Genomic DNA, 25,324 nt, shown 5'->3' with positions numbered 1-25,324 from the left:
CAGGGAGGAACCGGCACGGACCCCGAGCCCCTCCCGCCCCCCGCCGTCGGTTCTGGGGCCGGAAGCCTCCCTGGCTCGGGGGGCGGGCAGGGGAAGGGGCGGGGGCCAGGAGGCGGCCCGGCGACACCGACGATGCACGCGGGGGCCCTGGGGCTCTCGGCCCTGCTGCAGGCGGCCGAGGAGAGCGCGCGTGAGTGCCCACCCCGCGCACCCCTCCTGCCCCCCCCCCGACCCTTCCGGACTCCCGCGCCACCCCTGCCGCGGCGGGCAGCCTGGCCCGGGCCCGCGCTCAGCTCTGCGAGCAGGTGGCACCCCGCCCCCGCCCCGTCACCGTCCTAGGTGGGACCCCGCGTATGCACGCCCCCCCCCCCGGAGCCTGGGCACGTGCATTCCGCCCTTCCCTCCGCAAAAGCCCTTCTGAACTCAGCGGGGGCTGAGGCGCGAGCTGTGCCGTGCGCGGGCCTGATCGCGCCCGACTCTTCCGGGCCCGGGCCGGCCTGGGGGTCTCGGCGCCGGGGGAGGCGTCCGCGTGGCCCCGGGGGACAGGGGGTCCGCCGCGGGGTGCAGGACCGGGCCAGACGCGGCCCGCTGGGGACAGACGGTCCCGCCACGCAAGATGGCAACACCGTTTAGCGCCTTTGCAGTTTGAACTTGTAACTCTTTCGGCGCCGCGGAGGAGGCCCCGCCCACTTCCGCCAGGCTCCGGGCAGAGGCTTCAGCGGGGAGGCGTGGGGTCTAATGGGGCCCCGGCCTCCAGACCCCAGGAACCCCGCGCCCTTCGCAGCACGCACGCGTTTGGTGACCCCGGCCCGCTCCGGCTCTCGGCCTTCCCCTTGGGAGCGAGTTGTTGCCTCCGGGTCGGCGGGGTCTCAGCTTGAACCGCTGTCCCTGTGGGTCCCTCTGTGGCGTCCCCGCTGCGCTGTTTCAAAGGCTCCTTGGCCACGCACCCGGGAGGAGCCCGAGTGAGGGCTGCTGCAAATGTCCCGGGTCCAGCGCCGCGACGAGCAGGCCTCAGACACAGGACCCCCATGTCAGTACCCACCCTCGGTGGTCCCGCAGACCTTGGTCCCTCCTTCCCGCCCAGCCAGGAACAAACTAGGGCCACAGCATTGCTGGACCTAGGCAGGGCGGTGAGTCCTCCTGAGACCCAGAGACTTTGTACCGAAGACCCTGTTTGCCTCGGTGGGACGAGGGGGTGGGGAGCAGGAAGCCCAGGGTGGTCGCAACTCCCAGACAGAGCCTGGGGGGGGAGGGGGGGGGCAGGGAATAGCCGCTCTGCCCCCTCGGTCCAGACCTGCAGGGTCCTGTCTGGACCTGGGGCAATTCCACTACAGTTCACAGCATTATGTGCCCATAAATCCATCTTAAACTTTAATATTGGAAAACGCAAACAATGATCATATAAAATAATTATAGTGAATTAGTGCATCTACTAGCCCTGGAAGCTTCAAGCACCACCACCGCCCCCCAACTTCATTGACTGAGACTGCAGATCCCAACCTAGATTTGTCTAACTCTCCTCTGTTACCCTACCCTAGCATCCTCAAATATTAAAAAAAATAAATCCCCAAAGAGGAGGATTCACATTTAAAAAAAAATTTTTTTTAATGTTTATTTATTTTTGAAGGAGAGAGAGAGAGAGAGCATGAACAGAAGAGGGGCAGAGAGCAAGGAAGACACAGAATCCCAGGCAGACTCCAGTCTCTGAGCTGTCAAGAGCCCCAGGTGTGGCTTGAACTCATGAGCAGTGAGATCATGACTGAGTCAAAGATGCTTAACGACTGAGCCACCCAGGTGCCCTGAGGATTAGCACTTTTTAATGCACATAGTAGGGGCCAAGTATTTGGTGTGTGCTGCCCTATGCAACCCAACAGCCCCTCTGTATGACCATGTGTCTGATCTCTGGGGTCCGCTGGAACTTCCTGGTGCCCTCACTCCACCTCACGCCTGTCCGGAACTCTGGCAGGCTCTGCCGGCTCCTGGGCTGGGCCGAGTGGAGAGCCCTTTGAGTTTTGGGGATGCAGGGTTGGCGGTCATTCGTTCTTCCTCCAGCCTTCCATTCACCCTCGTCTTTCCTCTTTCATCTGCAGGCCTCTGCTCCGTGGTTTACTACTTCATCACGGGACAGCCCCTCTGGGGGTGGCTGGCCCTTTCTGTGCTGCTGCCTGGCTTCTTGGTCCAGGGCCTGAGCTATCTGTGGTTCCGAGCAGATGGACATCAAGGTCATTGCTTGTTGGTCATGCTACACCTCCTTCAGCTCGGCGTGTGGAAGCGGTAAGAACAGCCTCCTTTCACCTCTGGAGCCTGATTTCATACATGCAGTAGGAGCGGACATTTTCTGTCCTTGGGGTCGTAAAAGTTCAGGGCTGGGAAAATGCTCAAGGCCCCCGCTTTGAACCCTTGCTCTGATACGGGCATCCCCTCTTCCAGCTGGCCCTTCCTTGAGCATCTCTATCATCAGAGGGCTCCTTCCAGAAGCAGCTGTGACTCTGAAAGCTTTTTCTTTGCTTTGGCTGAATTCTGTCTTGTTCTTGTTTCCATTGGTTGGTCGAGGCTTTGGAGCCATAGAAAGTGACTGGCTTCAGGAAGTTGCATTGAAGCCCCTACTACCCTAGGTGAGGAAGGTGATGTAGATTTAACCACAGACTAGGCAGTAGGACTGGCCTCGTTACGTTTGCATCAAGGCTTCATTTCAGGATGAAGCCATTTGGGAGCTAGTTTTTTGTTTTTGTTTTTTCCCACACAAAAAAGCAGCCTCAATGGACCTAGTTAGTGCCCAATAGCCTTACCTGTGGTTCACCTCTGCAGGTAAGATACTGTTTTCCCTGGGAGCACCTCGATACCTGGAGGGTCAGGAGAGATCTGGCAGGGAGTTTAGGTAAATGGCAAATTTCAGCTCTTAGCCACCTCATAATCCCATAGCTGCCAGGAATTTTTTTAAAAACGGGAGATGGGGGGCGCCTGGGTGGCTCAGTCAGTTAAGCGTCCAACTTCAGCTCAGGTCACGATCTCGCGGTCCATGAATTCGAGCCCCACTTCGGGCTCTGGGCTGATGGCTCAGAGCCTAGAGCCTGCTTCCGACTCTGTGTCTCCCTCTCTCTCTGCCCCTCCCCATTCATGCTCTGTCTCTCTCTGTCTCAAAAAAATAAATGTTAAAAAAAAAAAGGGAGATGGGGCTCCTGGGTGGCTCAGAAGGTTAAGCACCTGACTCTTGATCTCAGCTCAGGTTATGATCTCATGGTTCGTGGGTTCAAGCCCCGCATCAGGCTCTATGCTGACAGCACGGATTCTGTCTTTCCCTCTCTCTGCCCCTTCCTCTCTCTCTTTCTCTCTCTCAAAATAAATAAACTTTTTTAAAAAGAGAGAAAAGTTTGGGGATCATACCAGTAAAGCCATGCAGCTCAAGTGTTCATTAAGTTATAGACACCAAGGATTGGAAGGGTATTCAGGAAGTCAGTGCGAGTTTGAGATCTTGGGCTGTGCTTCTGGGGGCTGTGGGTGGTTTATGCCTTCAGCCTTCCCCCAAGGCTTTCTCTGGAGGAGCTGAAATAAGTTTTCTGATTTCTCTGCTGAGTCTGAAGAGGGAATGATTCCTCATATGGAATCAGTCTCAGAAAGGAATGACTCCTTTCCACCCAGTGCAGAATCTCGAATAGGATGTAGCAGGTGCTTCTAGTAAGGACATTAAGCAACTGCCCCAAATTTCACTGGGCCGCTCACAGCTGGAGCCCTCCGTCTCTGAAGGCACCAAAAGCACATTTGCGGCCACAGCAGTTTTGCCCAAAGCTGGGCCTTTGTGTTCAAGGCCTTTGTGCTGGGCACCATCCACCATAGTGGGTATTTTCAGCTCCTTCCCTCAGCCCAGCCTGGTAGGAAACCCGTTAAGGGCTGCGGTGCCCTGTAGGTCCTCACGTATGTGACCTTGAGGTTAGATAACTGAACATTTGATGATTCAAAAGGAGAGTTCAGTGAATGCCAGTCACTTGAGAGAAGCTTCCAGAATAATTGCCCGATAAATCTGCCTTCTGGGGCTGTGTGGGGACCCTTGGGCCCATCCGATCCAGTGCTTTCTTCAGGGATGGGGCTGGGTCAGGCCCACGACACTCTGCTGGTATCGCCTGTGATTCCGGATTCTTTTCTCCCCCATGCTCCCTCAACATTTCGTAAGTGGTGCTAAGAGTTTCTGGTACACACTAGTGTTTTTAAACACTAAAATGGATAAGGGAAGAGAGTCATGAAAGTGAGACCTCAGTAGAGACAACTTGTCATCTGTATCTCTTTTTATTTTAAAAAAGTAAGTTTAAAGGGAATTTTTAAAAACCCACATAATTTACAGGGGCGCCTGGGTGGCTCAGTCGGTTAAGCGTCCGGCTTCGGCTCAGGTCACAATCTCGTGGCTTGTGAGCTCGAGCCCCGCATCGGGCTCTGTGCTGACAGCTCAGAGCCTGGAGTCTGTTTCAGATTCTGTGTCTCCCTCTCTCTCTGACCCTCCCCTGTTCATGCTCTGTCTCTCTGTGTCAAAAATGAATAAATGTTAAAAAAAATTTAAAAACCCACATAATTTACAAGGACAAAATAAAAAGACATGAGAAAAGCCAGGAAGAGGAACGATAATGCTAGAAAACAGGACAGAGTGAAAACGGACAGTTGTTCACGGTGAGCCACAAATTTGACTCCCTGTCTTATAAACAGCCCGTGCAAGCAGAAGCTATGAGGTTTGCCGTGTTTCCGAGATCCAAACACAAACAGAAATCCACCTCCATAGAAGAAAGCTTCGAAAGTAGAAGTAGAAAGCAACCATTCTGCATCTCATCCTGGATGGGCCTGTTGGGTTTCCAGAGAGAAAGCTGGGTGAGGTGGGGTCCTTATTCTAAGTCTACCCTAAATTTTGCAAGACTGTCTTAAAGCCTGCGAAGAAGCCTTTCAAGAAAAAGTGCAGTTTTCCGAAGCACCTGTAGGGGGAGCCAAAACAATTGCATTTGGCACAATCCTGACTGGCCTTTAAGAATGGATCACACTTTAAGTGACTTTATAACCTAATGCAGAAGAATCTGCTAAGAACAGGAAAACTAAGAAAACACAAACCTCTTGAAGCAAAGTACCTTATGAAAAATACAAGAGCTTAAAACATATATGTATTTTTTTATTCCAAATGATATATACTATGTTGATGGGAAGTCTGATTCTATTCAAGTGACCCTGACATTTGTGATCCTTTGTTTAAACAAAATCAGCCACTTTTCTCCATTTAGCTTTTACATTTCCACTATAATGATACATGTTGCGGACATGTTTTTTAAAAAATGTTTAAGCCTGTGAATCCATTTGGAACCTCAGCATGAAACAATGGAGGACTGTGTAACTCATCCCAACCTTAGGACCTGTCCTGGCTTAGAAATTTTTCTTTAGCGGAAGCTACAAGTTCTTAAAAGGGAAGTTGAAGTGAATTTTAAGGTTACGTCTATTTAAAAGTATGTAAAATACAGCCATGCTCAACCTCCCTTGTCATCAGGGAAATGGGAATCAAAACCGCCATGAGGTACTGCATCACACCTGTCACGATGGCTAAAATTAACACAAGAAACAACACGTGTCGGCCAGGATGTGGAGAAAGGAGAACCCTCTTGCGCTGCTGGTGGGAACGCAGACCAGAGCGGCCACTCTGGAGAACAGGATGGATTTTCCTCAACAAGTTCAACAGGATTACCGTGTGGTCCAGCAATTGTACTTCTGGGTATTTCCCTAGGAAATTGAACTCCAAGGAGTTGAAAGCAAGGTCTGGAAAAGATATTTGCATGCCCGTGTTCATGGCAACATTATTCGCAATTGCTAAAACAGGAAGGACCACCAAGCAAAGCAAGTCAGCAGATGAATGGCTGAGCGGAATGTGGTTTACACACCTGATGGAGTATTATTTAGTCCCTAAAAAGAAGGAAATTCTTCAGTGCTACAACATGGATGGGTCTTGAGGACTTTATGCTAAGTAAAGTCAGGCAGTCCCCAAAGGGTAAATAGTGTGTAATCTACTTATATGAGGCATGTAGAGTAGTCAATCTCATAGAGACGGAAAGTCGAATCGTGTTGCCAGGGGCCGGGGGAGAGGAGGGCATGGGGAGGTTAGTGTTTAATGGGTGCAGAGTGTCCGTTTTACAAGATAAAAAGGTTCTGAGGGTGGATGGTGGTGATGGTTGCTCAGCATTATGAATTACTACAAATTATTAATGATCTATCAAATTATAGTGTTAAATTCTATTACTTTAATCATTTAAAAAAACTTTTTAATGTTTATTTATTTTTGAGAGAGAGAGAATGAAAGCAGGGGAGGGGCAGAGAGAGTGGGGGAGACAGAGGATCCAAAGTGGTCTCTGTGCTGACAGGAGAGAGCCAGATGTGGGGCTTGAACTCACGAACCCTGAGATCATGACCCGGGCCAAAGTTAGACACTTAACCGACTGAGCCACCAGGCGCCTCATATATTAATTATTAATACCACTGAACTGTACAGTTAAAATGGTTAAGATGGCAAGTTTTATGTGTATTTTACCCCAATTTAAAAAAAGATTTAAAAGAAATATAGCCATAGCCATGACCTCAAGCTGCTCGCTATCTCAGGTTTAACATCGCCAAAAAGTGTGAAAGTGGAGAGAAGTGTGCATACTCTTCGAGCTTGTAGGCCTGTGACAGACTATTCTGGATGAGGTGGATATGTATGACTTTCTTTTTTTTTTTTTTTTTTCAACGTTTATTTATTTTTGGGACAGAGAGAGACAGAGCATGAACGGGGGAGGGGCAGAGAGAGAGGGAGACACAGAATCGGAAACAGGCTCCAGGCTCTGAGCCATCAGCCCAGAGCCTGACGCGGGGCTCGAACTCACGGACCGCGAGATCATGACCTGGCTGAAGTCGGACGTTTAACCGACTGCGCCACCCAGGCGCCCCTGTATGACTTTCTACTTAAGCTGTCACTGAGGACAGAGCACAGCTTGCTGGGAAACTTCATTCCCAAGGCCTGCATTAGCTGAACTACTACTGTCTTTCCAAAGGTCAATTTAAAGCGTTTGTTCCTAACGCAACTAGAAATCTCACACCATCACCAACACAGCTCGACCCGCCCAGTATGCATTTGTTCACACTCGGTGACGTGTGTGACGAAAGGGTCTAGATACCCATGATTGAGATGGGGTCTTTGAGGCCTGGCTGGGGACATAACCGAAAGCCGGGAACTCAGAAGAACAGAGAGAAGGCGTTCGCAGCCCTGGGGGACAGCCTGGGGGAGGCTCCCGCGGTAGCAGTGGCTGTCGGCCGGTTGGGCACCAGCCACTGATCATCACCAGGAACTCCTTAAAAACCCAGTCGTCCATCTGTGCCTGGACCCACATCACAGCACAGCAGACTGTCTGTGATTCTCCAAACGCACCTGTTTAACCAGAAAATCTGAGCCTGGAGCCCAGCAACTGTACTGAAACAGGCCTCCAGGTGACTAGAGCTCAAGTTTGAGAACCAGGTGCTGGCGAGGGAACCCTAGTGTCAGGGCCGAGGAGGTGGCCGACCCAATCCGCCTGGATGCGGAGGCCCGGCCCACCCAGCAGACAGCTTCCAAGGCACATGGAGAGGCAGAAGGGCTCGCTCAGATGCTGTGCTTGGTCAACTAGCACTTTGCCATAATGTGAGCACAGGCAAGAATTTTCTAGATGGGAGACCGATTGGGCTGGGTCCTGCAGGGACTTGTCACTAGGGAAGGAATTTGGGTTCTACCCTCCAGGCGTCTGAGACCCATTGGAAAGGTGTAAGCAAAGGACACACATGGTCAAATGAGGCACTTAGGGAGATGGCTGCGGGGACAGTAAAGGCAAAGGGACATGCTGGGGAGAGACCAAAGGCCGGCAGGCTGCGGGAAATCCCGGCAAGAGCGAGGGGGACCCAGATGGAGGCATCAACCCCAGGGACGGAATGTGACGGGAGCTACTGACCAGTCCTCTTCCTGCCCTCGGCCGCCCCCACCTGGCCCCAGCTCTGACCCTGGGCATCCCCAACGGCTTTCCAGTGATCTCAGTCTGACTTCCAGACTCTGTGATGGTATCCAGATCCCCGTTCAGAACACCAGGTGGACTGCATTCCCCCTGGCTGCTTCTTTATTTCCAAACCCTCAGCCAGACCCGAAGAGGCTCCTGCTGGCCGGCCCCTGCCTCACTGCTCCCCTCATGCAGCCGCCCTTTCAGGGGCCCTCTTCGGCCCCGGCCCACCAGCCCCACAAACGCTCTCTTAGACCCCGCTCCCCAGCTGCTTGTCCAAGGTGCGTGCACCGCTCCTTTCCTGAGAGCCCTCTCTGACCACGTCCCCGGTCCCTGGACTGGTTCCAGCACGATCCACCATTCACACTGCGCATTTCCACATGATTTTCTTCCGGCTTAAACGTTCCAGGTGCACGTGGTTTCTTTCCCCGGCTGAGCCTTGGGCTTCTAGAGAAGATCTTTCCTTTCCTTTTGTGCCTCCTGCTAGCTCCAACAGGTGGTGAAAGCCCAATGAAAATGCGCCTTGAACTAGTGAAGGCTTCGGGGACAGATGATTCAGGACTGAAAGGGAAGCTATAATCCCCTGATGTTTACAGTTGTGGCTTTCTTTGTTGTTGTTTTCCTTACCATTGTGTTCTTGTCAGAGGTCACAGCTTCGAAGGCCCAGTAAGAAATCAGTCCCATCCAGGGGCGCCTGGGTGGCGCAGTCGGTTAAGCGTCCGACTTCAGCCAGGTCACGATCTCACGGTCCGTGAGTTCGAGCCCCGCGTCGGGCTCTGGGCTGATGGCTCAGAGCCTGGAGCCTGTTTCTGATTCTGTGTCTCCCTCTCTCTGCCCCTCCCCCATTCATGCTCTGTCTCTCTCTGTCCCCAAAATAAATAAACGTTGAAAAAAAAAATTAAAAAAAAAAAAAGAAATCAGTCCCATCCAGGATTCCCAATCGTGAAAAAGGAAAACTTTTCCTTAAGCATCTCTCCTGGGCCCTCAGGACCGTGAATAAGCCTGTTTCAAAGAGGACCCCCATCGGCCCTGACCGTGGACATGTTGGCCAGAGATGACAGGGAGGCTTGTGGCCTGCGGCCAGCGCCCCAGGGAGCTCCTTGGAGAGGAGCTTTTCAGGTGATGTGAAGGTGTGTCGTGCTCTGAGCTAGGAGCAGGTAAATTGAAATGACTTCCGGTTTTTCTGAACTCGGACAAGACAGGCTCGCGTCCCTCTAGAGTTGGTGGACACCTGCTACAGTCAGGTGTAGTGATCTCCCTTGTTCCTGCTCATGAGGGAGGGACACTGGTGCACGGGGGAGACCCTTGTGTGGAAGCCCAAAGTCCACGGCGCCCGGTGGTAAAGGATGGTGATCCATATCAGCTTGCAGACAGCTTTCGTAACAGGGCAGTATCGGCAGAGGTTTCTGGGACGGGTTTATGGAAGGCAGGAACGGGAGCGTTTCCTAATTTCTTTTCTTTTGTGTTGGTTGCTTTTCGTGCACCGTAGGAAGGTCGCCCAGCCTGGGGGAGCCAGTGTGTCCCCAGGGCCTGTGATCGCGGAGTCTTGTGGACCACTGGGGACTGGCCTCCCCTTCCTGCTGTCCTCTGGGCCAGGCCTGACTCCTGGGAACAGGCAGTTGGCGGTCGGAGGTCTCCAGACCCGCAGCATCCTGTTAGCTTTGTGCACTTGATGTTGGCCGCTGTGCGGTCCTTTCGAAAGCTTGCCCTCCTCGCTTCCTGCTTCTATCCTCCCAGCCTGGCCTGCCTTCTCCTTCTCGTGCAGGCCTCTCAGTGGGAACGGTCCCCAGGGTTCTGTCCTTGGGCCACTGCTGTCTGTGTGCCTCTGTGTGCCGTGTCCCCATCCTCAAATGCCTCTGTCTGAGGCCGGCATATCCTCCCGGCCCGTCGGGCGTCCCCCTGGAAACTCTGGCTTGTTTCTGTCCAGAGCACGCCGTGCGGCAGCCCCCTTGTCCATCACCAGGTCCCCGGCCACCCCCCAGATCTCCTCCGTCTGCTCCCTGCTTCCCACCCCCGTTCTCCGTTCTCACTCAAGCCTGCAGCCGTTATTGCTGGGACTAGTACACGAGCCGTCTTCCTGATCTTTCTGCAGCTCACACAACACCTACACACGTACGTGTAAGGGCCTGGGAGGGTGGCTTACAATAGACACCTGTTTCCTCAGTCCCAGAGGCTGCAAACCCAAGATCAAGTTGTCCGCACATTCGGCTCGTGGTGAGGGCCGGCTTCCTGGCTCGCGGTCGTCTTGCTGTGTGTGCTCACGTGGCTGGCCCCGGTGCACGTGAGCAGAGGCTCAGAGAGTGGTCGCTGTTCCTCTTTTCGTAAGGGCACTCCTCCCATCATGGAGGCCACCTCAGCGCCTCGTCGAAAACTAATTACCTCCTGGAGGCCCCACCTCCTAAAACCATCACGCTGGGGGCTAGAACTTCAGCCTAGGGATTCTGGAAGGACACAGACATTCAGTCCATCACATACACATAGGAACACGGTCAGCCATACCCCAAACACCACACACACAGGTCTGCCAAGTCCTTTTTCCAGGGCAAAATCCAAACCCCATCACCTGAAATTCAGGGCCTGAGCTACCTCGCAGGGCCACCAGAGCCCCACCTTCCCGTCACCTTCCAGGCGTCTCTCTTGCCCGGTCCCCAGCGAAGCACCCCCCCACACACACCGTCCTTCCTTATTCAGCTCTGTGCCTGTCTCAGTTTCAGAGGCGCACAAAGTTCCACGTTCTGTGAGGACGAGGACGAGAGTTCTCTCATTTCTTTACGCTCTAAAGCAAGGACAGCATGGTGTCTTGCAATATGCATTTGTTGGGTGAATTAATTCCCATCCCAGCAGGTCCTGGGGTGGAAGACGCAGGCTGGGGTTAGCTCCACGCCTCGCAGGGCTCTGAGCAGTCCCCAGCCAGCCTGTTGGGTCCAGGCTCCTGTCATGCCACCCCCGCCCTCCCGGCCACCCGTGAAGAGCAATCACCCACTGTGGCACCCGAGTGACACCTGCCCGCTTCAGCGTGGTGTTCTCTAGAATGCCGCATGGGAGGGGCGCCTCCGTGGCTCAGTCGGTCAAGCGTCCGACTCAGGATTTTGGCTGAGGTCATCATGTCATGGTTTGTGAGTTCAAGCCCCACGTCGGGCTCTGTTCTGATGGTGCGGAACCTGCTTAGATTCTGTCTCCCTCTCTCCCTGCCCCTCCCCTGCTCATGCTCACTCGCTGTCTCTCAAAAAAATATACACATGTATTAAAACAAAATTTAGGATGCTGTATATGATAGGCCAGAAAAGGGGGTGAGGCATCCTGTTAAAGCTGTCACAGTCTGACTCTGCACCCCGAGCCCTCGCTCATCCTTAGGCACTGGGACGCCGCGTCCACTGCTCTACAGAAGGAGCGGGAAGCCTCCAGCCGAGGCCAGCTGCTGCTGCAGGAGGCCGACCTGTCCGCCCTCCGCCTCCTGGAAGCCCTCCTCCAGACCGGGCCCCACCTGCTCCTCCAGACGCATGTTTTCCTCGCCTCGGACTTCACAGATGTTGTGCCAGGTGAGACACGTCCAACCCCGAGCGCAGACCCCCCGAGACTTCCCCAGGGGAGTTACAACGGATGCCTTACTTAGAAAAAACTTGCAACCCAAGATCGGCCCCTGCTTGGGAGGATTAGGGCCGCCCATGCTCCCTGGCATGAGATGGCAGCTAAAACAGGTATCTGTTTGAGGTTGGCTTCCTTCGTGGGGTCAGTCCACAAGGCAGAAATTGTGCGAAGTCACATGACCCAGACGTGCCTTGGGAAGGAACCACACGCTGCTCCTCAGGGGCATCAGTGCCTCAGCGTCTCCCATGTCCTCAGGCCCTGGCCTAGCTTGACACAGCCAGAGGCCTAACCGTCCAAGAACAAGTCTGGCCCACGAAACGTCACCAGTGTTACCAGTCAACGTTTTCTGTGGCGTCGGCTCTCTCTCTCTCTCTCTTTTTCTCCTGGTCACTTCTTGATTCTCTGCCAGCCTCCTCCTCCTCCTCCCTCTTTGCTGAGCGCCCACATTTGTATGTGCTTACACAAAGTACCTAAAACTCAAGACTGTGCCGTCCTTCCGTCCATCTTTATCGTGGGGCCTGGCACGATTTGTGTTCTGGCTTTATTTCTCTGACTAACCCCCCACACGAAGGAACACTGGCTACAGGAAAACACTCCCCACACGTGTCGCGCACGCCTGTCACGCTGCCGAAGGCTGGGACCAGAGAGAGTTTGCCCAGCAAAGTACGTTTGGGATGGAGCTCCCTGCTCAGGAGTTCTCCTACAGCTGCTTCGTTACCAACAGAGCTCGGACGGAGGGCTGCAAGGGTCAGTGGCCCGGGCTCTTTTCTTAAAGGGCTTAGAAAGGAAGGGCCCGAGGAAAGAGCACGCACTGGGCTGTGCAGAGGAACCAGAGGAACCGCCTCCCGCGCGTCCTCATTTCTTCCTGGGCGTGCGTGCTCGTGTCTGTGCACAGAGTTGCCGCGCTCCCCGCCCATCCGGGTGCTGGGTTCGGGATGCCCCGTGAGCAGCCGGGCTGTACGGGGACGTGAGACGGCCCACCAATACTGTTGTTGTCTGCTTGCCTTCCAGGCGTGAGCGCCCTGTGCTCCTGGTCCGCGCTGTCCTGGGCCCTGGTGTGCTATGCCTGCTTCATGGGCTTCGTGAAGCCGGGCCACGTCTTCACACCTTGGGCCGCCCTGCTCTGCCAGCAGCTCTGGAGGATGGGCATGGTGGGAGCCCGCGTCCTGAGTCTGGTTCTCTTCTTCGGAGCCCACCGCGTCTGGGTTTTAGTGTTTGGAGGTAAGCAGGGCGAATGCTGTGGCTGGCTGTTGCTGTGTGTAACAGACCACCCGGAACATAATGCCTTTTGGTCTTTTATTAATTTTTTTGGATGCATTTTATTTTATCCCCCGCCATTTATTTATTTATTTTTATTTATTTGTTTTTTAATTTAAATCCAAGTTAGTTAACATGTAGTGTAATAATGATTTCAGGAATAGAATTTCGTGATTCATCACTTACATATAAAGAACTTAATGCCTTAAAGTAACCATTCACGACCATCATCCCCGGTTCTGGGGGGCCCCGCTGGGCACCTGGGGGGTTCTTGCTCAGAGGGGGGGGCCTCAGGTGGGTGCTGTAGGATTCATAAGGAGGCTCCACTGGGCTGGCTGCACAGACGGTGGTCTCGCTGCCACGGCGGGTGCCCGCGTGCCCTTTCTCTCCAGCAGAGCGGCCTGGGCTGTGGACAGGGTGGCGGGGGTTCCAAGAGAAAGCAGAGGGAAGCTGCCGGTCCCCTTAAGACCGGCCGAGAGCTGGATCAGCATGGCTTCTGCTGTATTCTGCCCGTCAAAGTAGTCATGGCCAGCCTAGAGTCAAGAGCACGGAGGAGTAGACTCCACCCCCCCACCCCCCCAGGAGGGGGCTGCATATGGCGCTTCTCTCTGGAGACACACTCCCGTGGCTTAGATAGCCCAGTCTTCAGCCCGGCCAGCTCCAGACCACAGCTGCAGCCGCTGTGAGAGCTCCTCGAAAGACCATGTCCTGTATCACGCCTGAGATCTTTTCTGTAGAAAAACAGGAGGGAGGGGCGCCTGGGTGGCGCAGTCGGTTAAGCGTCCGACTTCAGCCAGGTCACGATCTCGCGGTCCGTGAGTTCGAGCCCCGCGTCAGGTTCTGGGCTGATGGCTCAGCGTCAGGCTCTGGGCTGATGGCTCAGAGCCTGGAGCCTGTTTCCGATTCTGTGTCTCTCTCTCTCTCTGCCCCTCCCCTGCTCATGCTCTGTCTTTCTCTGTCCCAAAAATAAATAAACGTTGAAAAAAAAAAATAGAAAAAAAAATTTTGAAAAACAGGAGGGAGGTGTAGGGTCCCACTTGTCCTGACCTAACACAAAAATGTACAGTGCCCAGCTTCTGACAGCCCTCCGTTTCTTCTGAATGCTGATTTTGGACATCTTCTCTGTTTCAAATAGGGCATCTCCACTGAGCCCACCTGTCACCCCCCGCCCTCAGTCTAGGTACGTGGATGTGAGAGTGACTATGGGGTCTGCCTGACCCTGCGGGAGCCCTGCGGGGGTCTCGGTGTCCCCACCAAGCAGAGGTATCTCTTCTGGCCATCAGGCAATGCACTCTGTAAGAAGGAACAGTGTACTCATGTTTTAAGAGAACAGGAGACACTGACAGATATTTACACTGAAGCCTGGAACAAACATTAATACACCTGTTGGCAGGAAGGAGAAATTTTTGAAAGAAATTGTGCTCCTAAAGAGAGATGAGCTTTTTTATTCATTTTTTTAAAAACAAATTCAGCTCAAACTTCAGTAAGATATTATTCATCTTAAAATAGGGGAATAAAAATTATAGCTGGACCACATACAGATCTTTCCTTTGGATGCAGATGTTTTCAGCTCTTGAACTAGTAAACAATAGTGAGCCAGGGGTGCCTGGGTGGCTCATCAGTTGGTTAAGCAGCCAACTATGGCTCAGGCCCTGATCTCACAGTTCCTGAGTTCAAGCCCCCATCAGGTGAGCACGAGACCCACTTCTGTCTCTCTCTCCCTTTCTCTCTGCCTCTCGCTCACTTGCACCCTCTCTCAAAAAAAAAAAAAAATAGTGAGCCATGAGGTTCGTAACAGCCTCCTTAGGCACCTCCTGGAACTGGAAGAGAGTCAGTACATAGTGTTTGGGAAGTGTCCTTGAAGCTAGCCTTTGTGTGCTTGTCCCCAAATTAGTTCAACTACCTTTTATGAGGATCAGATGAGATACTACAGGCAAAGAGAAAAGCTGCTAGTTTTCTGTGCCCTGTGAGTCTCTCCTGGGTTTTGATCTCTCCTCTGGGATGCTGAGTCAGGTGTGGTCAGGACAGAGAGGACGGCTCCGAGCCCCGGGTCTCCATGTCCGTGCCCCTCCCCCTCCCCGGGTCCCCTCCGGGACCCTGACTTCCACGGCCTGCCTCCCTCCAGGTGCCCACTGGCTGGTGATGACCTTCTGGCTTGTGGCACAGCAGAGTGACATCATCGACAGCACCTGCCATTGGAGACTGTTCAACCTGCTCGTGGGGGCCGCGTACATCCTCTGCTACCTCAACTTCTGGGACAGCCCTTCCAGAAACCGGATGGCCATGTTCTATACGGCAAGTGGGGCAATGCTGGCTTTCTTTACTGCTAATGTTACAAATTTCATATGTATAGAGTGCACGCGGGTGTAAGTGTGTGCATGCATGTGTGCGTGTACTTGTGCATGCACATCTATTGAAGGAGGAATAGCTTGGTCTTAGGAAAAATTCTAAAAGGAATCACTGTCGTGACAGGGACAGGCTCTATAAATCGCAATCTGACCTCCGGTTTTTCCTACGTGGTTAATTGTGTTTTTTGGACACTGTCTACATCTGATAACTATAATCACAGCTCACCTATGTCAATGTCATATACACAGCGTCCTAGTAGCTCTGTCATTACTGAGTTCCAGTCGTGTTCTTAGGACAGTGGGAAAACCACGAAGGTGAGAGAATGCCTGTCATTGGGCCGCTTCTAGCCCAGTAGGGGGGATGGGCTCCATTCCCAAATAACTGAACGACGAGGCAGAACGTGGGTAAATCCCGGAAGACCAACGGTCTGAATTCACGAGTATGATGGGGATCACTTCCTGTCGGATGAGCAGAGGCGCCCTTTCTAGAAGGTGGAAGTTTAGCTGCATTGCAAAGAGCAACGGAGAGAAAATGCAGCCAGCGCCTCAGAGCACCGGTTTTGGAATCAGGCACTTTCTGTGGGACCGTGGTTCGCCATTTACTGTCACCAACCCACTTGGCCAAGGATTGAAACGCCCTGAGTCTGTTTTTCCATCGCACATTAGGAGCAAGGTCTCTCAGCGTGGCTGTGATAATTTTATAAGATCCACCCACTTCTCAGGGCCCCCAGTGAAGATTAAATACATAACCTGGCACCAAATAACCAACACGTCGTGGCCATTATTGATGATAGAAAGGGAAAGAGACTTTCAGGGGAGCGGACCCTCTAGGACGGAGCTGTGAGCAGACGGAAGGTGTCCAGGAGACAGCGGTGGTGGTGTGGTCACCTCCTGCTATTAGGGGAGCCCCGAACGGCTTATCAGCCCTGCAGGCTACGGGGTCCACAGACGGTGAGGATGAGTGGTGCTGGACAAGTTATAGAGCCGCTCCAGGCCTCGACCTCCCCGTCTGAGAACCAGGAATAACGGTACCCATGTCGCTGTGCGGGAAGAGGGCGGGTGTGCAGAGCAGTCCATGCCCCTGCGGGTGTGGCCGATAAGCTGGAAGCATCCAGAGAGAGGTCACCTGCGTGGCTGTGTCACAGTCACACCTTCGCCAGCCTAGCCCCTGGAGTCTGAGAGGCTGCTACGTAAGGAAGGGAAAGGAAAACTCGGTCCTTCCCAGCCCACTTACTTACTCTGTCACTGGGCCCGCGGGCAAGGCAATTAAGCGGGAAAGACAGAAGGTGGACAGTCCTGAGGTGCACATGTATTTATCGTCCAGCCCTCTTGCTCTGCCTCACAGACCTCTGCAGGCTTATCACAGCTAGGGACTCCACCCACAGAGGTGACCAGGCACGTCCAGGGCCACAGGCTGGCCAGCGAGGTTGCCCAGGCCGCGCCCTGATCCCTGGGCGTCTGGTCCCAGCCTCCTGCCAACACCCCTCAAATGTCAGGCCTGCCATCTGTCCTTTCTTGGACCGCCTTCCCCAACAGGCGCCTTCCTGGGAAAGAGACACGGGTCCTGGCCCCCACAGAATGTCACTCCTTTGGGGTAAAGTGCAGTGTCGGCAAAGAGAATGTTAATGCTGCCTCCTCGTCTGTTGTTGTTATTCCAAAAGCCAAAAGAGTACAGAGTACTTGGAAGTCCACTTGCTAAGGGGGGGTGGGCCTGGGGGCTTGGGGTAGCTCTGGTTTTCAATGGCTAATGGCTTTGCTTAAATCATGGAAAGCTGTCTCCAAGGTCAAAGCAGGAACTTCTACAATTCTTCTCTCATTGATTCGCTCAACAAGAGTACGAAGCATTTGTAATCTTGTAGGTTCTGTGCCACGATGTGTTCCTGTCCCCCTGTGACCTCCTGTTCTCATCTTCCAACCCTGGGAATCGTAACGGAATCCTTAGGAATAGCTAACGGTTCGGGCAGGATCATCCTGCACCAGCCGCTGTTCTAAGCTCATTAACTGTCTTTATTTCTCACAACGCCGGATGAACCGAAACCCATTTTACAGATGCAGAAACTGAGGCATAGGATGGCCAGGCATCTAGTCAGACAGAGGCAGGATTCAAATCCAGCTGGTCTGCTGCTACAAGGCCAGCTGTGGCCGGGCAGGGCAGCCAGGAGCGTTTGAGCTGGAAAGGCCTCGGGCCTCTGTGCGACCCCTTCTCAGCCTGGGCGATTGTCACAGGCGCTCAGGGAGCCTCTTCGAGGTAGATTCCCAGGTGCCTTGTCAGCGATTCCAGCCAACAGGTGTGAGTGGGGCCCTGGAATCCGCGTTTGAGAAGCCGCATCACGTGGTGCTGATGTTCGGTGTCATCGAGAACCATTCACCTTAACTTCTCCCTCACAAGGTGGAAGCCGGGCCCTGGGTGACATGTGACGGGAAAGCCAGGTTTGCCCTGGTTCACGTGTCATCGATTCGCTCACCTGAGCCTGCACACGCGGCTTCCTCCGTGCGCCAGAAATGGATTCAGATGCCGGGGTGTGCAAAAGTCGACTCTCAGCGGCCAGAGACACAGACCCGTGAACGCAACCACGGGGGCCAGAGAAATGACGTTACCAGACCCCCCAGGAGTACAGAGGCTGAGAGAGGAATGCCAGAGAAGGCTGTACGAGAGGCGACCTTCGAGCCGGTCTCGGGAGATGAACGTGGCCTGAAGAAAAGGCGGTGAGGGCTCAGGAGCGTTTGAGGCAAATGCGACAGAAGCAAAATAAAGAGTGTCAGGGACATACGTGTGGTGGTGTGGAAGAAACTAGTGAATGCAGCGAGGGGCGCCTGGGGGGCTCCGTCGGTTAAGCGTCCAACTCTGGCTCAGGTCACGATCTCACGGTTCGTGAGTTCGAGCCCTGCGTCGGGCTCTGTGGGGACAGCTCGGAGCCTGGAGCCTGCTTCGGATTCTGTGTCTCCCTCTCTCTCTGCCCCTCCCCTGCTCGTGCTCTCTCTCTCTCTCCAAAATAAATCAATATTTTTAAAAATTAAAAAGTAAATAACGGCAACGAAAATAGAGCTAATGACGTCCACCGCAACAGGGAAGAGGGTCCAGCATGAGCCCACCTCAGTCCGTTTGTGCGGACGTGACTGCGCATTTTAAAGGGAAGATGGGGACACGGAGGGGCCGTTTGAGCAGGGTCAGGGGAAAGGAAATTTGAGCAGGGTCAGGGGAAAGGTGGGAGAGAGGTGGTTAATGGGACTGTGACATCTGGTTTTCTGGTTGGCATTTATCTGGCGGAGGCGCCCACTTCTCGTATCTGGATGACAGAAAGCTGTAGTTCATGCAAGTAAGAGCGAGCCCCGCCCCGCCCCCACGCCCCCGGGGGGCCTGGAGGGTGATCTTGAATGTTCAAGGCTCAAAGAAACCGTCCTTCTGGATTGCAGACAATTTACACCTCAGAGATGCAGACAAAGGATTTGTATGCCGAAGCTTGCTTGCTTGCTTGCTTTTTTTTAAAATTCATTTTGAGAGAGACAGAGACAGCCTGAGCAGGGGAGGGGCAGAGGAAGAGAGAGAGAGAGAGAGAGAGAGAGAGAGAGAGAGAGAGAGAGAGAATCCCAAGCAGGCTCCACACTGTCAGCTCAGAGCCTGAGGCGGGGCTTGAACTCACAAAACAGTGGGATCACGACCGGAGCCGAAAACAAGAGCCAGACGCTCAACCGACTGAGCCACCCAGGCACCCCTGCACTTACAAGCTTTATAAAGCAACAGGTCCAAGAGGGGGTTCAGGGGCTACCGGCCTTTCACCAGATTTCAGCTGGAACGAAGAGGAAGTCTTCCAAGCAGCATTGCTTCCTTGGGCAGAAACGGGACTAGGGCCAAGGTCCTCACCCTCGGGACACAGCCTTGAGGGGCTAGGAACTGTGTTAGTGTTCGTTCAGGTCTCTCAACGTGTGTGTTGGGGGAGGGCGGGGGGAGGGGAGCAGTGATGGACAGAAGCATTTGTTCTACGTGTCTGCAACTTTCATCGGCCCAGCTTGAGGCCTGGTCAAGGAGAGGGCTTAGAGATGCGGATCTGCGTCAGGTTTGGTCAAGGAGAGAGTCTATGTCAGCGGAATGGCATCGTATCAGTCAGGGTTCTCCAGAGAAACAGAACCCGGAGGACACGCAGAGACACATAAGAGGAGATTTATTATGGGGATTGGCGTACACAATTTTGGAGGCTGAGATAGGACACGGTATGCCTTCTAGAAGCCGGAGAACCAGGAAAACGTTGTGTAATTCAGTCTGAGTCCAGAGGACCGAGCACTGGGAGCTCCCACGTCCCAGGACAGGAGGTCAGCTCAAGAAGATGTAGGATTTACTCTTCCTCCACTTTGTCTTCTATTGGGACCCCCCCCCCCACAGGTTGCATGGGGCCCACCTGCACTGCTGAGGGTCCTGGTCTTTACTCAGTGTACTGATTCAAACGCTAACCTCTTCTGGAAACGCCCTCACGGACACACTCCGGAATACTGTTTTACCGTCCGGGCATCCAGACAGCATCCATGCAGGCTGGCCCATCACATCTGCCATTATGGTCTCCCGTAATGGCCATCACATCTCCCATCATGCGGTGGGAACCGCATGTTGGAGGGTTACTCTGGAAAGGAAACTTCGGGATGCGCTATAAACAGAATCGCTCACACTGTCAGGGAATGGGGTCTCAATGGCCCTGGGTTGAGATGGGGCTGTCTCGAGGTGTGTTGGGGGAGATGACAAGGTCTGCTCTGTAGGTGAAACAGATCGCCCGGCAGCGGTGTGGAGGAGTGATTGTGGACAGGGAACAAAGGACCCGGACAGGAAACCATAGGACCCGGATAGGTAGTGACAGGATCACAACTATGAAGGTGGCAGTGAGGATAGGCAAAACGGCAATGAATTTGAGACAGACATAAGAATTTGGCTCCACAGACCAGAGAGCTGACGAGACGTGGTTAATGTAAGGAGCAGAGAGAGACAGACCCCACGGTCTGTGGACTGGGCTGGTGGGTAATGTCATTTACTGCTGCAATATGCCTGCTGGACCTTTGAAACACTGCTGCCCAGAGCCTAAAGGCCTGGGGAGAGTGAGCATTCTTAGGATTGTTAAGTAGCTCTTAATAACATTTTTAGTTCTTTCCATATTTGACTTTCCTGGAGTTAAAATGGGGCCCATGAATGAGCATGGCAAAGATTCCTAAGACTTTTGGCCTACCAGTATTAGAATTTCTTAATTTCTTAATGCCTCCTGTATAGTATGGGAATGTATCATCTTCTAATTATGTCCAGTTTGTTTACTTATTTTAAGAAATATATTTAATATATATTATATAAATATATTTAATATATAATATATTATAAAGAATATATAATATATAAAGAAATATATTTAATATATAATATATAATATATAAAAACTGGCAACCAAAGTTAAGAAGCCAGCCTGGATGGGGGGGTACAAAGAGCCTTCTGCAAGAGCGGCCGCCATTTTGGACCGCGGAGGAAGGCTTTCCTTGCTGTTCCCTTGGGCCACAGGCCAAATTTACCTCTAAAGAGGCAAATAATTGAACAAACAATACTAACACTCTTATCAAAGTCTGTGACCTAGCGTACTGGAACTCGATGGCACTATGAGCTCTGCGCATACTTTTATTTAATGCGCGATAAAACTCAGACACACATGCACTCAGCGTGAGAACATGAAATGTATAAAACCGGAAATAAAAGTCTCCTCCCTCAGCCCACCTGACTCAGCGGAGGGAGCCACCGTGGCCACGTGGGCTATGCCCTTACCTTGCACGTGCACTTACGATTCTGCAGACATTTTAATGAGCTGCATTGAAAACAGGGAGAATTCCCCCTTTGCCAGAGAAGCTCTCTCAGACCTTGACCCTGCTTCTGTGGGGACGGGGTGGCCCGGTCAGCCGTGGGGACCCCAGTGGACATTGAGGACAGAGGCTCCAACACTGAAGGACACTGCTGCAGAGTTTAGGGTGAGCGTCCCCGAGGCCACGTGCACCTGACTTTCGGTGCCGACTCTACCTTTCGGTCCCACAGATTATGCTGCTGGAGAACATCGTCCTTTTGCTGTTGGCCACTGACTTTCTCCAGGGGGCCTCCCGGACCAGCCTGTGGACCATAGCTGGAGTCTTGTCTGGATTTCTGATTGGTAAGGCCCCACGTTGCCCTCTCGTTCCCTCCCTCCCCGCCCCCACCTTTTTTCTTTACCATAAACTGACTCCAAGGGCAGGAAGTGATGCTCAGGAGCGTGAGGTGGAGACCAAGGAGTGGAGCTCACTGTGCCTCCGGTTGTGCCCCCACCAGGGCCCCAGACACTGAACGCGGCCTTCATCCGGAACCCGAGAAAATCTGGACCCACACTGTAGACTTCTATCAAAAATGACTCGTGGGTGGGGCCTCCTCCCCGGGCTTCTGGCTGGGGTCCAGCACATGACTTCCCTCTCCTTTCCACCTCAGCATCCCAGCATCGGGGAGCAGAGCAGGGATCCCCAACATGACGCCCCGTGCTGTATGCCAACAGGAACCCTAGGACGTGGGTGCCGACTTACCCCCAATTCAGAGCTGAGCAGCGTGGCACAGAGGAAGTTAAATAATGTGCCGTAAGATCAGACACGGTGTAGGTGGCGGAGCTGGGACTCACACCCTACTCCCATCTGGCATCTACACGGTGCCTGGCAGTTTCAGATCATCAGCTTGGTTTTGTGAATGAGTGTATGACTCAGAGCACGCCGTGCCTGCCGCGTTAACCTGGCTTCACAGATGGCCGTGAGCTGGAAAGGGAGTTCCTGTCTGCTCTTGGGAAGTGAAAATAAAGGAGGGAGGGAGGAAAGGTGTTTTCATTCTCAGCGTGGTGACCCAGGGCACAGTGACTGGGGAGCTGGGGACAAGGGTCAGCCCCGGGGCTCAGACAGAGACACCTGCCGATCCTTCTCCCCCTCTTTCCGGAGCTGCCCGAACCCCTGACTCCCAAGTGGCCCCGGAGGGCGTCCTCAGTGGGAAGATGGTGAGTGAGCTCTAGTCAAAGGCACACAGGCTTTATAAGCTGTTTTTTTTTTTAATGTATGTTTATTTATTTATTTTTGAGAGAGAGAGAGTGTGAGCAGGGGAGGGACAGAAAGCAAGGGAGACACAGATCAAGCAGGCTCCAGGCTCTGAGCTGTCAGCACAGAGTCCGACGTGGGGCTTGAACTCACGAACTGTGAGATCATGACCTGAGGCGAAGTCAGACGCTCAACCGACTGAGCCACCCAAAGGCACACAGGCTTTAAAGCTGGCAGCGCTGGCTCACATCTTGAGCTCCCTTGACCAACATTTATTGAGCTCCTACTGTATGCCAGCCTGGGGCCACAACCCAGAACCCTGTGCATGACATGGCCTGGCCGAAAGGCTACCCATGAAACGTGTGTACTTTGGACTTGGCTGATGAGGGGACTTACTTCCCCTTTCTGACCTTGGGTGGCTCATCATAAAAGAAGGGTGACCTCTCCCCCACCAGCATCGTGAGAACTCAGAATAGCGGGTAGAAATGGGTTGAGGGGTGCCCACGGCAGAGCCAACACTCACCCCACGGGAATGCTGTCTCCGTTCCCCCTCAGGAGGCCCGCTTTGTTACCCCCCCACGCCTCATCCCCCAGAAGTCCTCGGGGAGAATCCACGGGACCACGTGTCAGCCCCACCTCCACCCCCAGCTCCATCACCCTGCCGTCTGCCAGCCCCTCCGGGGCTTTGACCCCCCGCTCCGGCTTCAGACTTCTTGCTGTTTATAATGAGTGCCCTGAAACCAGGCGCTTGATCTAGTACAACAGGAAACTGGAAATAACGTGGGAGGCTACTGGAATGCTCTGCTAAAGAAATTATTGCCGTCGTCAACACTTCTGATCAAAATAAATCGCACTGACAACAGTGTGATTAAGATGTTTATGCACAGAGGAAGTGTTGCTGCTGCTCATGGAAATTCCTTGATACGGGCTCCTTGATGGCTGTGGTCAGCCTTTCCTTGGGGCTTGTTTTTGAGGTTATCCTGACCGCCCCCTCCTCGAGCGTTGGAGTCCGTCAGCCGGCGTGTGGATGGTTTTGCCTTCTGAGTGTTTGTTCCAGTCACTTGAAAGTGAAATGAGCATTTCTACGAGACACCTCACACGCAGCACAAACACACGTAACACACTCGCGTGTCCCCCCCACCCCCCCATCTAGGGTGCCTCGAGAAAGAAGTCATAGAATCAACAGGTTATTGACCTGGCTATCAGGATTTTCAGTTTAGGAATATTTGCAGCTTGCGGAAGCCGGAGCCTACTTAAATGCCCCCAAAATATCCAGGTCTGAGTCTCCAGCAAGAGATCACGTTTGAGATCCCAATTCTATTCCTCTGTCCAGAAATCCAGACTCTGGAATTCTCAAGCCGTGGGGAGGATACAGGACGTCAAAGAACATGACCTTATGTTCCTCTTTTTCTTCTCTTCTAGGCGGTATCTCGCTGGTAGTTTATTACAGCCTGCTACACCCTAAGTCCACAGACATCTGGCGGGGCTTTGTGACAGAGGTCCGTGGCACTGCCGTGGGTGATAGAGCGGAGAGAGGATCTTCTCCCCGGGCCTCGGCCGCAGCTGGAGAGAGGCCAGGGAGCCCGGGGGACAGTTGTGAGTTAACACATCTGGGTAGGGCCCCTAGCCCACAGTGGGGACCCCCAGAGGCTGGGCTGGAAAGCCAGATCGTTCAGGAAGATTCCTTCCTCGGTCACCATCACTGGCTGTTGGTGAAACTTGCCCTCAAAACAGGAAATGTGTCTAAGATCAACGCAGCCTTCAGAAAAGACGGTCCTGGCTTCTTCGGTCCCCCTGAGTGGGGACTGAGCCAACACCGCAACCATCAGATGACGCCCAGGTTTTCCCAGAAGGAGCTTGCATCGTCACCCCACGACCCCCTCTCCTCAGACAAGGGCTGTGAGTCTCAAGTTGTCCAGAAAGCAGAGGCCGACCTGCTGGACACCTCAAGCTACGTCTCTTTGGCCGGCGACAATCCAGACGAAGCTCCTGGCCGGCGGTGGTCAGCTGCACCCAGGGAGGGCAGCCCCAGGGAAGGAGCCGAGGCGGTTTCTCCGCTGCAGGGCAGGGGTGCAGGTGACCGGAGAGGAGGGGCAGGACAGGAGAGCGCCACCCTGTACTTTAGTGCCACGGCCGAGGGGGCCACGTCCCCACAGCGGGAAGCCGGGCAGGCGACTTCGCAGACACCCCTGTCTGGGAGGAGTTCGGAGCCCTCCCCTCGGCCGGCCACTCGGCCCTTCCCTGCCACCATGGCCAGCATTAGCCCGATCCTGGGCCCGGGCCGCACCGGCAGCTTCCACCCCAGCACAGGCTTGCCCGGCAGAGCCCTGGGCGGCTCAGAGCGTGGGGGACAGCAGGAGCCCATGGGGGACCTGAATCTTCCCACCATTGCGGGGACACGGATGGCATTACCAGAGGTGAGTCTGAGGCCCGCAGACGAGCCTTGCCTCACATCCACCCCCAAGTGTGAGCCTGCCCACGGGGACTGCGGCGGGAGGGCCCGGCCGAGGACCATGCCAAGTTTCTCCATGTGACCGCAGTCCCGGCGGGCAGGGCGACAGGCGGCCGAGTCACGCTGGTCCCTGGGCTTTGAGATTTGAGACCGGAGAATCCCAGTTCTACCTCTGCCCTCCGTGTATCCCCCGGACCTGTTTGCACAACTGAAGCGTGAACGAGCTGGACCAGATTATTGGCGAGCTCCCCGTACACACGTGTGCACAGGACACACTTTCCTGTCACGCTGTGGGAGCGGGACAAGGGGCTTCCCGTCAAAATTGCCCGCTTCCTTTTACCAACGATATGATCCTGATTTTTAAATTTAATTTAACCTTAGTTTTGTTGCTGTGGCTTCCACGAAAGTCAAAGGTAAAGAAAGCCCAGGGTTCCGTTTCATTGTGAGTTCTCGTTACAGTTTGCCTCTGCTGACACGAGGGGATGATCAGTCCCTTAAAAATGTATTCTCCCTGTATCACTTTACGGACCTCCATGATAAGATAATGCAAGCCCTTTCTGGAAGCAGATGAGAAAGCTGTGCTTCTCATCATCAACATAGCGGAAGAATGCAAA

The 25,324-nt window shown here is 53.7% G+C and overlaps 1 protein-coding gene across 4 annotated transcripts; it reads left to right on the top strand.

The window, feature by feature from the left end:
* The first annotated feature begins 28 nt into the window (after positions 1 to 28).
* On the top strand, positions 29 to 25,324 carry XKR5 (XK related 5). Of its 4 annotated transcripts, none has more exons than XM_023252292.2 (7): positions 29 to 190; positions 2,091 to 2,274; positions 11,367 to 11,551; positions 12,612 to 12,821; positions 14,983 to 15,152; positions 21,255 to 21,366; positions 23,681 to 25,324. In XM_023252292.2, exons 1-7 carry the CDS (start codon positions 133 to 135, stop codon positions 24,790 to 24,792), a joined length of 2,031 nt encoding a protein of 676 aa, XP_023108060.2. In that variant the 5' UTR covers positions 29 to 132; the 3' UTR covers positions 24,793 to 25,324. The 4 variants fall into 4 exon arrangements, with proteins under 4 accessions (XP_023108060.2, XP_044911114.1, XP_044911115.1 ...); XM_045055179.1 differs by lacking the exon at positions 29 to 190 and adding an exon at positions 673 to 1,030; XM_045055180.1 differs by lacking the exon at positions 29 to 190 and adding an exon at positions 673 to 1,130.

The sequence above is a fragment of the Felis catus genome, chromosome B1 (genome assembly GCF_018350175.1).
Source record: "Felis catus isolate Fca126 chromosome B1, F.catus_Fca126_mat1.0, whole genome shotgun sequence".
NCBI classification, from domain to species: Eukaryota; Metazoa; Chordata; class Mammalia; order Carnivora; family Felidae; genus Felis; species Felis catus.
This window is presented reverse-complemented; position numbering and strand designations above follow the sequence as displayed.